The sequence below is a fragment of the Drosophila willistoni genome (assembly GCF_018902025.1).
Source record: "Drosophila willistoni isolate 14030-0811.24 chromosome XR unlocalized genomic scaffold, UCI_dwil_1.1 Seg144, whole genome shotgun sequence".
NCBI lineage: Eukaryota > Metazoa > Arthropoda > Insecta > Diptera > Drosophilidae > Drosophila > Drosophila willistoni.
The window spans coordinates 8,668,301-8,679,961 of NW_025814057.1; the positions used below are offsets into that span (position 1 = coordinate 8,668,301).

The 11,661-nt window shown below is 34.2% G+C and overlaps 1 protein-coding gene across 1 annotated transcript; it reads left to right on the forward strand.

Annotated features, from left to right (window-relative positions):
* The first annotated feature begins 5,785 nt into the window (after window positions 1-5,785).
* Window positions 5,786-6,437, forward strand: LOC6639292. Its single transcript, XM_002061816.4, has one exon. The coding sequence runs from the start codon at window positions 5,927-5,929 to the stop codon at window positions 6,266-6,268; it is 342 nt and encodes a 113-aa protein (XP_002061852.3). The 5' UTR covers window positions 5,786-5,926; the 3' UTR covers window positions 6,269-6,437.
* The last annotated feature ends 5,224 nt before the right edge of the window (window positions 6,438-11,661 follow it).

Genomic DNA, 11,661 nt, shown 5'->3' on the forward strand with positions numbered 1-11,661 from the left:
TGGAATTTTCAAACATTAGTCCCTCGAAATATGATCTAGGCTAAACTTTCATTCTCATTTCTTTCAACAAGTCGTCCATATACATATATGTATGTATATGTACCTACATACTAACCTTGACTTTTAGCTAGTGTGAAAACACAGCTGGATTCTCAGAGAAAAGACAACAAAAGATGAATCAATTGTACCGATATTGATGCTGAGCTGCTGCAACACGATTCTCTACGATCCTGGGGACTCTCTTTTCAGTTCGTTTTCAGTTAATGTTTGTTTATGCCACAACACGCACCGAAACGACGTGCCTTGAGTTACCTAAACCTATTCTCTGGCAAAGGTCACAAAAGCCAAAAGAGACATAGAAAAAGAGAGACAAAGAGAGGGAGAGCAAAGGAACAGTGGTCAAATATGCTAATTACTTTACTTCTCGTAACGATAATTTACAGCTTAACTTTAACTGTCAACCATCAACCGTCAACCATTGAATAGGTTCAGGTAGGTCTTCCTTCCAGTAGATGGCTATGTGGCTGCTTGTGAGTCATCAAGGAAATGGCCATAAATTTAACTACTGTATGTATATCCTTATCCACTCCTTATGCTGCATTCTATGCAAAAATGCATTCTAAGTCCCCATTCCCCTTCCCCCACAATCCACTTCCCATCCCACCTCATCCGGTATACGATTTTCACCTGTCAATTTTTTGGTTATCAGAGCCTTTTGACAAAGGGTTCCATTCAAAAAGGGGTTGTTAGTTAGTTAGCACAGTTGTGTTTACCAAAAAAAAAAAAAGACGAAAAAAAATGAATTATGATCGATTGTGTGACTGTATGTGTGTGTGTGTGTGTTTGATCTGGATAAGTCTTTATCAATAAAACAAAAATTAGTTTCATGTGGTTTTTATTTTTTTTTTGAAACTGGATACCCTTTCTCTTCTAAAAACATTTTACTTTTCCCCTCTCTTTCTCTCTCTTGATATGTCTATGAATCAACGTCTTTGTTGAGGGACAGGAAGAAAAGACAACTCTTTCGAATCGTTTGTCGCAATCATTTATTTACATAAAACTTTCAAACACACTAAAAACAAAATTTAATGGCCATTCAATAAATTTAATCATAAAATATTGAAATGCACAGTGCAGAATACTTGATAGGCAATAAGAGATGGAGACAGACAGACAGACAGACCCACGTTCGACCACGATTTCAATCAAAATTGCGCCAATTGAAAAGACCTTAAAATAGAATTGAAGCCAATGAAGAATTCTCACACAAACGCAAAACGATCAGTCGAAATGAATTATCACTGAGAATGAAGACCAATTCCGCTGATTGGGGACACACCAAGTCATAAATTTCATGACAATTAAAATGCGTTGGTGTTTGCATAGTTAATTTTTGGTTTACCCCCCAACCAACCCCCGCCTTACAAACTTTCCAAAGAAAATGCATACATAAAGCGACTCGTAAAAAGATATAGAAGGAAAAACAACTAACAAAAAAAAAAACAAAAAACACAATTCACTTATCATTATACATAGTTTTTGTTGCTGCTGTTTCGTTGCTGCTGTTGTTGTTGTTGTTGTCGTGTTAAATCAATAAATTAAATAGTCGAAAGAGAGTCGAACCGAGGTTCAAGCTCAAGTTGGGCAAGAAAAATCATTTTATTTATGACACCAATTTTGGTAGCGATAACACCACATCCCACCACCAACCGCCAACCACCAAAAAAACCATCGACACGTGGCGACACGAAGTGGCTGCTGCCTACTGCCCACTGTGTTCGACTACCGCTTCAAATAATATTAATATTCGAATATGATTTTCAAATTTGGAAAATCGTAACAATATAAAAGTGTCGAAAATATCAATAAATAACCAACGCCAACCAATGGCATCGATCGACGATCGCCAATGAGCAAAATGAACAAACTAAAACATTTAAGCGCAGTCATTAATTTAAGAAAATAATGCAAATATATGTATATATACTTATTTATGTATCTGGTGTGTATGTGTATGTGTGTGTGAACAATCGATTAATTTATGACATTAGGGTGGCTCGAAATGAGAAATCAAAAAAACAAGGAAATACCAAATTGTTTACTCCTTTTATTTAACAAAAAGGTGTGGAATGTTGTTTAAAAATATCTGAAATTCTTACAAGACGTCCGCAATACAGACAGATACTTTTAGTTCTATTGGATAGATAGATTAATAAGTGAGTAGATGGATAAAGGAATCGATGGACAAAGGACTAGATAGACAAAATGATAGATGGATTGATAGATAATAGGATTAAAGAAACTTCCATCTAAAAGCGATTATTTCAACTTTTTTGTAGCATTTTGTAAAATAAAAGCTAACAGATTTTCGATTTTCCAGACAAAAAGTGCAGACTTATCTTTAAACATAATGAGATTTCACATGACTTCAGTCTAAGAAACATTTGAAAGTTCATTTTATTATTATCTACAAGTTGGAGACTTTAATATACCATTTCAATCTCCAGATGCATAGTATTCAAGGTTATGCCTAGTGAATCTTATTTCAAAGTTTACTTCAAGAATCAAAATCGTATATAAATCATCTATGATCCAACTTAGTACTCGTCTTTATTACAACTATCAATGATATACTCATTCGCTGAGCATCCCTAATGTTTTGTAAAGCGATTTGCATATTAATTACATTACCATGATTTCATTTAAATTGACAATTTATTGTAATAAAACTAATTTATTATAATTTCCCTTTTTTTTTATATAACTAATGCGTTTGTTGCTCAGCAGCTGCCAAATAAAATTAATAAATTTTAACCATACTCGCCGCCATCGATATTCACTCACTCACATCTCATACACCTTATTTACTGTGTGTGTCCCCATGGTTTTGGATTATTATGCAAATGATGATTTTTTGGCGCTTTTGAATTTGTTATTTACGAATAAACCAAAGAAACACCATTTGAATCTCTTATGCCACTATACTCTTTAGTCAAATGGGCATATATGCTGGGGCATAGCAAATAAAAAGAAGTTACTTTGATATATATATATAATAATTTGTGTCCTTTTTAACTGCTCTGGCAAACATCAGCCTTGATCTATAGCTCTAGAAAACGAATCCAAGTAAATGTGATTGTGGAAACATTAACGCTCTAAGAGTATAAAATCTTCGTAGTAAAGTTTAGATGTTTGATAAAATACAAAAAAGTTTTATTTCAATTCCACCTGCTGTGGCTCTAATGATGATGGGATCTTTAAACATTCCCAAAACGCCAATTTTTTGTTTTTGAAGGGGGGGTAGAGCTTCCATTTTGTTAGATTTTTTGGTTTTTAAGTTTTGCGGTTTTGTTTTTATTTGAAACATTGAAATTTAGAGCTCGTCGTGTACATACACTGTCTGGCCATATTTGGAGTGAAATCAATTTACAACTTTTGCTCTAGTGAATTCAGTTTTGTTCTTTATTTAGACAGATTAATGAGTGGCTAGTCGAATGGCTCTATAGCTGAATGGCTTGGTTGGCCTGGTGTCATTTCATGCCTTTCAGTTGTCAAATTAAAACGGCCCAGTCAGTGTCTGCCTGGCAATATGTACGTGTTTATTGTGGAAAATAACAGCAAATGTCGCGTCGTCTTAATGGCCTCAACTCAAACTGACAATTGCTAAATCTCCTACTCCATTCAGCATATGACAAGCCAAAGTGCAAATTAAACCGAGAACTGCGAACAACAAATGTTCACTAAACTAAATTACAAATCAGCAGCCCATTTTTCTTTGAATGTGAATTTATGCAGAATTTCTGATATTATTAAATGCATACGATCTAAATTTTTATTTCTTAAACATTCCAAGACTTTTTGGTTGTCTATTTGAAAAGTGGACATTAAGAACTCTAGTTTTTAATGTGCTCATAAATCTATTTTATTGATTTCTCGTCAAAATAAATAAAAACACTCCTCTTTCCAATGGCTTTGAACTGTCGGCCATTATTATCTTGCCAATATTAAACAAGCTTACCTTACATTTTATGACTTTTTTTGTGACTATTTTGTAAATACCATTAAAACCATAAAGAAAATGGAACGTTATTTAGCCTCAATTTTTGCCAAAAAAAAACCGAAATTTTCAAATCATAGAAAAACTTCTGAGAAGTTGGAGTTTTACTGTATTTACATAGTTTTTTTTTGGATAGGAAGATTTAAATGATTTATGGATGGATGGATTTATATCTTAAGCTTCTATATTAGAGCTGTGAAATTAAAACAGTAACTAAATTGTTACCAAATTATGAGCTAATTTCCTTGAGTGTACTTGATTTCAAATTACTAAAAAGAAAAAACTTTCACAATTGCATTTTCAGTGGAAAAATGTATGAAACAAGTTTGGTTTTTTTTTATATCTTTTGTCATATGCAATGTACATATGTTTTATGACCAAAGACCACACGCAATATGAAGGGGTCACTTATGAGCATTTAATCCTTTTGGGCAACACCAAAAGGCAACGAACACAAAAAAAAAGGGTGCGCATGGCACGGAACATACGGGGACATACATACAATTTGATTTATATGGCCAATCCGATTCATGGAATATTTCTATGGCTTTCACTGTCAATGTACAACAACAGCAACAAAAAAAACACAACAACAAAAACACCCACAATCGTTGAATGAAGACATTATTATAAAGAAAAGAAGGTGCGCCAAAAAATTTGAGACAAAATTTATGTAAATTTCTTGAGGGTTTTGTGTTTTTTTTTTCTTTCTGAATTTTTTTTTGCTTCTGAATTTAGAGTAAGAGCCAAATGTCTTGCCCTCGCTATTCTCAGTCATTACAATTAGTTGTAATTGTAAGCTTTCTATTTACATTTATGACTTGACAACATTTCACACACAAAAAAGAAAAAAAAAAAACAAGTAACAAACCTTTAACATCATGTGTGGTCGTTGGGCCAAAAAGCATTTCGTCTAGGGAAAATTGTTGTAATGGATCTTGGCTTGTTTATATTGTGTGTCCAAGTTGTTGTTGTTGTGGTTTTTTTTCTTTTTTACAATTACAACAACTGGCCAAGCGACCGGGCTCGTCTCCACATACATATACAATTTACATATACATATGTATGTTATGAAAAGTAGCACAAATCTATTAAACTACTAAACCAAATGCAATGAAACAAGTGGGAGCGGTTGTGTTTGTCCATAAAAAACAAACACAACAACAACAACAACAAAAACATAGTAAACCCAAATTGCAAAAATTGGTCTAAGCTTTCTTGGAATAATTGAAATTAGAAAAGGAAAAGGAATACAAACAAACTTCTTCAAGGTGAAAAACTTTGGGTTTTTTTTTTATTTTTTCCATTATGATGGCTAGAAATTGTTTTTACCATTTAGCACATTGAGCATTGAGCACATCAGCCATATCAACAAACAACAACAAAAGGCCATTAGACAAAACAATAAAAAATTAACATAAATCAATATCAAAAATTTATCTACATATGTAGGCAAGCTATTGATGCTATTGTCCAAATCAATTTAAATAGAATATATCGTTATGACAAGAGAAGACAAAAAAAAAACACCAACTCACACCATACACACACACACATGATTAGAATAATAGTGTGTGGCTTCACTTCGAAGGTGTGGATAATTTATGATTATTATTAGCGGGGCATTGTTTTATTTACCTACTAAATTTCTTGCCCATCACACTTTGTGAGGTGTGAAATTTTTTATATTCAAAAATCTCTATTCTCAGTAGGTTGAACTTTTCAAGGAAGCTGCAAATGTTTAGCATAGAATCAATACAGAAACATCTGAAATTTCAAAATTAACAAATAGTGTAAAAATTGTGCACGATAAAAAAACACAAATAAAAACAAAAATATAATAAATTCTTGCCAAAATTTTTAAGTAATATGAGTGAACTTGATGTAATGCAATATCTATTGGTTCAACGGAATCGTGAACGTGAACTAATGGCCAAGAAAGATCAACTTAAGGAGCGTCTACGTAAAATGAAAAAACAACTACAATTATTTGAGCATCGTGATGATGAGATACCTTGCCTGATAGCCTCTAACAATTTATATCAAATGGCCAATGTTCGAACGGTGCGAGAAGCTCTATCGGGACATTTGACGGTCGTAATGAGGACATTTTTGAAGACTCATCGCAAATTGTTGCGCGTCCAGCGCCGCATGCGTCATGTCCACACAGCATTCTTTAATAATGTGGATCGACAAGTGGCCAATCAATAGAGAGAAGAAGCGAAGGCCAAGGACAAGGTAGCCCAAAAAGCAAATTTTCCATATCAACTTAGTGATTACAAACATCTTCTGCAAATTTTCCTTATCAACTTAGTGATTACAAACATCTTCTGCCTTGTCTTTAGCATAATTAAATGTGTAATTTTGTATTTGTCTTGGACTTTCGACACCTTTTTTTTGGTTTCTCCCTCCCCACCTAGCTGATGTCGATTTCCATGAAAGACCATCACAAGAGAAAGAGGGAGAGCATCAGGTGGGTAACTTGTGTAAATTGAAGAAAATTCGTAAACACATTTCATCATCAGAGGGCCAAGAGAGTTTTAGTTCCGCTTGGCTTGTCTTAAAAGCGAAAAGTGCGTAGACCGAAGTTAGAGTCGTCGGATCTCTGATGTCTGTGTCCCATTGTTATATTATTGTTTCATTATTTAACTCTTCTTTTAACTCTCTTAACTGGCCTTTTGTGTTTCTCCTTCTCGCTGCCCAACAATGGGGGCACGTGCTTACATTTCCATTTGCCCTAGTGGAAAAACTGCAGCCGCTTTCAGCTACATGTGATGTGGTATAGCATGAAAGTTTTGACCAAAAGTAATAACAAACTTGTCCAAAATGCTCCAGTTATGACTATAATGTGCCCGACTGGAAGTGACTTTACTCTTAGCTTGTTTAAGATTTTGTATTTGCCTGAACTAGTCGATAATCCCTGGTACACTTATTGAAATCTCATTTCCAATTGGGGTTTTGCTTTGCTTCATCTGAATTTATCGTTTTGTGTGTTATTACGTTTGCATTGTTATATTTCATATGCGTTTCCCTCCTCCCCGTTTCTTTTATAATTCATCTTCATATCATCGAAGAGTCTTTTTTTTTCTTTTTGGGTTATTGTTAGGGCGTTATTGTTCCCCTTTCCTCTTGCCCCGATCGCCATTCATCTACCTTCCTCCCTCACGATTGACTCGTGCTCAAAATGTTGTTAACAAGTCTGATTAATGTCTGCGATTAGCATAAGTAAACATTAAGCAAATTACTGCTCGGCTTTACGAAACACACTATCGTGATTCAATATAAGATTTCATGTTGATTTTCTTTGATTTTCGGATTCGGTATTTTTTTATTTTTTTGTCTAATCAGCAAATAAACCACAAAAAAAAAAAGAAACCCGAAAAAAATATAAGAAAACTCATGCCAAACAAGTGCTTTAAAAAAAAAAAAAAAAACTTGACGTTAATTAAAAATGTACACAAAAATTTGCATTCAAGACAAAATTGGTTAAAATACATATATATGTATATATATATATAAAATTCGAATGATAAAGGGGGAGAGGAGAGAGAAAAAAATGGAGTTTTGTCTGCCCAGCGGCGATTTGGCGTGCCAAACGCTGTCAACTGTCAGTTGTGATAAATGCCGCTGAAAAATCCAACATACATAAATAATTTTAACGTAATTGGAAGGCCCCGGAAAATAAATAATGAATATATACAATTAATTTTTCAAAACAGAATACAGAATTCCTTAAAACGAACCTGCCGCTGTTGATTTGCTAGCTCTCTTGAGATGTCTATTACAAAATCATCAATGAAATTGAATTAGAAATACATAATTGATTAGTTTTTGACTAAAAATAAACAAAGTTAAAAGAACTTTAAATCGAGTTTTGTGTTGACCAAAAATTAAATGCATTTTTGGTTGGTATACGGATAGAAATGAAGTAAAATATCAATTAGAAATATTGGATTCATTAGATTAAGAGTTTTTGATCGCAGTAATATGTACTTTTCTTTGTTAGAATTTCAATTATCTTGATTCGACTCCTTTTTCTTAGCTATTATAGAATTGGTCTGTTGTAGAGCAAAGAAGAATAAGCAGGTTGTCTACCATATGGAGGTCTATTTCAGGAACTAACAAGTTTACTCATCACCGATGCTAATTGGGAATTACAACTAGATAAAGCAAAAAATGGAAGCGCAGAAGCGAAAACGCTTCTTCAGAACTTCAGAAATTTTTGCAAACAAAAGATAGTTGTTTATAAAAACGACTTTGAACCCGTTGAATTTGAATAATTATATTTTAAATGATCTAAATTGAAAATAGTTTCCATTGAGCCTTCATTGCCTCATTTTAATGTGCTTCACGTTAAGTTCAGACTAAATCTTATTTAGAACAAACATTTCGCTTCAAATCAAGTTCAATGGCAAGTCAGACTGGTAGTAGGCACACATCTATTTCTATTATGTAGTTCATTGTGATTAATTAATCTGCAGACTCACCTCTCTATTACGATTCCATTCATTAAATAAATGTTCCGCGAAAATAGTGGAGCTACAAAAAATAAAAATGAAAAACACAAAATTGTTGTTATATATCATTTGATTAATGGCTTTTACAATATGATTATACATATATATGTAGAATATGCTATATATGGGAAATAAGTGGACTGCTTTATTAGCAGACATTAATCAGGGGGAAAAAAAACAAGGGCCAAACGTGCGACACTTGCCAAATCAAAGAAAAAAAATACTTTTGCTTGCGCTCGCCCCCAGTTTTTGATCACGATCGCCATCATCATCATCATGATCATGATCTCCCCCACTCACATTATAATAAGAAGATTGCCATCATATAATATTTTTGGTGGCGCAGAGGTGGTGGCTCAGGTAGTGACTGCCAACGCCAACAACAACAACAATAATGATGATGATCTGATGCTGACGCCTCCAACAAGATATAGTAGTATATACACCCGCTTAATCCGCAAAAGTCTTCGACGTTGTGCTAAGCGTGCGTCTAAAGCTCATTAATACCAAAACACTACAATACAGATCTAAGCCATATCCACATGGCCTCAATATAAATTTTTAGTATCAACAATTTGCTGCACTGTGGTTCAAAATATGATACATCTCTATGATCTATACCAAGCACACTCTTGTTTGTGACAAATCAGAAAAGACAACATATCTCTAGATACATCTGAACCGGTTCAATCTACAAAACTAGTTCTAAAATCATTTTAGTGGGTCTTAAATAAAGGTCAAACTGTGAGACGAGATATCTTTACAGTTTTAAGCCACTGTTAGTAGGTGAGATCGTTGGTCGTCGGTCGTCGTCGACGTCGTCGTCCGCCCGCACAGTGTGCCTACAACCTCAGGCCAAAGTTTCATCGTTGCGTTGGTGTTGCTGCTGCAGTTTGAGTGTTGCAGTTGGAGGTGCAGTTGCTGTTGCTGTTGCTGCTGCTGCTGCGCTGCGGTTCATGCGATTTTGAAACGGATTTATGTATAAAGCCGAAAGCGGCAAGTTTCGGTTTGTTTTTTTTCTACTACAAAATTTCCTAAAGGGTTTCGTTTTCCATTACTTTTTGTTGCTGTTGCATTGCGTGGGCCAGGCCATTGAGCTTTTCATTTCGTTGCGATTGGCTGCTGAGGCCATAAATTCGATGTGGTTTTTTTTTTCTTCTTTCGTTTTTTGTTTGTCTGTGGTTGTTGTAGCCGTCCGTGAAAGTTGCGTAAATCAGCGTGAAGTAGAAGAAAAAGTTCAATACATTTTGTTTCTTTTTTGAAAAATAATTGTAGAAAGTTTTTTTTTTTTATTATTTTTTTTTTAACTTTTTGATTTGAGCATTTATGCAATACATAGAGGTCTCCCCCCACTTCACCCTCGAAAGGTGTGCTTGCATCTAATGATTTTGATTGAAACCTTTTAAATGTTCAAGGGAAAAAACTCTTTGATATTGTAATTATTAAGAGGTAGGGGGTACAGTTGGAACTTGTCTTTGGGAATATGTTAATATAATTAATATGAGAATTTATTACTTTAATGCAATTAGTTGTAACGAGAACAATTTGCAATTGATATAAATCTCGATTTGTGTCACTTTCAAGTCCCCATTGGCGCCATGCCACTTACAATTAGACCTTAATACTATACATATAAGGTTATACAATTAGTTGGTCCGTTGTAATTGGCATTAGACAAAGATTTATTCGTTTGAAACACATTTTCAGGGTCGGATTTGCGTATTTTCTCCTCCAAGACCAAATTATTCCACACCCTTGGGCTTGGTCAATTGAAACTCAATCAAAATGAACTCGGACTGAAATCATTCCATCATTTTCATGTTACAAAAGAGAGATCTATAATTTTAATTCAACTCGCTGGTAACTTCTGCAGTTTTGTGCTTGGTCCGTTTTAATGCTTTTTTAGTGGGTCATTAATTCATCTCCCAGACACATTCCTTTAGCCTCATTGTCGAGGATATTAAAGTCTCTTACCTTAATGCCAACCCAGTCCACTTCGTCTGTAATTGCGAATCATATTTCTCTTGGACGATAATAAATACATTTTGCTTACAACACATAATCACAGCTTTTTTGCACGCCTTATCGTTTCAGAGCGAGAAGAAGATAGAGAGAGAGAGAGAGAGGGAGGAAGAGGAGCTACCTACCCGACTTTTGTAATACATCAAGACATTATGTTTGCTGCTGAGCTCCCAAGTGTCGCATCTTGACCCACATACCAACCCAAAAAAAAAAAAAAAAAACCTCAAACCCAACCTCCCCAAAAATGAAATCAAAATAAAATTACGAAAAAAAATATAAAAACAAAATAACTAAAAAAGAAAGAAGAAAATCACAATTTTGGTCTCGCTGACTTGACTGACTGACAGAAACGGAGCGATCGCAGTGGCCAAAAAGGAAACCAGTCGACAAGTTTATGATGGGAACCAACCAAGCAAAATCAAAAACAAAACAAAAAATTGGCAAATATATATATATAAAATACATATATCGCATTACAAGGCTTTGCAAACTACATTTTAAAGGAAATTAAAAATCACTGCAAACATTGCAAGTTGATGTGGCCGATGTTTAAAATACCCTACACGAGTTCATTTTAGTTTGCTCTTTCCCCGACCTTTTAAAGAAATATGATTCCTAAAATGCATCAAATTCTCCTGTCGCTCTTCTCTCCCTTCATCTTTTTTGGACAGAGCATAACGATTAATACCAATTTGATTTGATGTCATGGTTAATTTTTTTGAATCCCGTTTAAATAAATTATTTGGTAAATATTTACTTAAGCTACTCGAGATTTCAGTGTTGAAAAGTAAAAAAAAAATCGGCTAAAGCGAGATTTTAGTGTTGGCAAATGCTATTTTTTATATGGCGCGTTGTTTGACCGCCCTGGCAGCCAAATATTTTACTCTGAATTAGGGAATATTCGACTGCTCTTGGAGCCGAATATTGTATTCTCAACTATATTTGATCTCTAAAATCAAGAAATATTGTAAACTCAACAATATTTTCGTTTGTTGAGAATAGTGCTAACAAAAGTTTCAAAACGCCCGCGTATTCGAGTATCCGAAATTTGGCATTTAGCAACAC

Bases quoted from the DNA above. Each gene is read 5' to 3' on its own strand.
- LOC6639292 (XM_002061816.4), top strand. From the start codon at position 5,927: ATGAGTGAACTTGATGTAATGCAATATCTATTGGTTCAACGGAATCGT.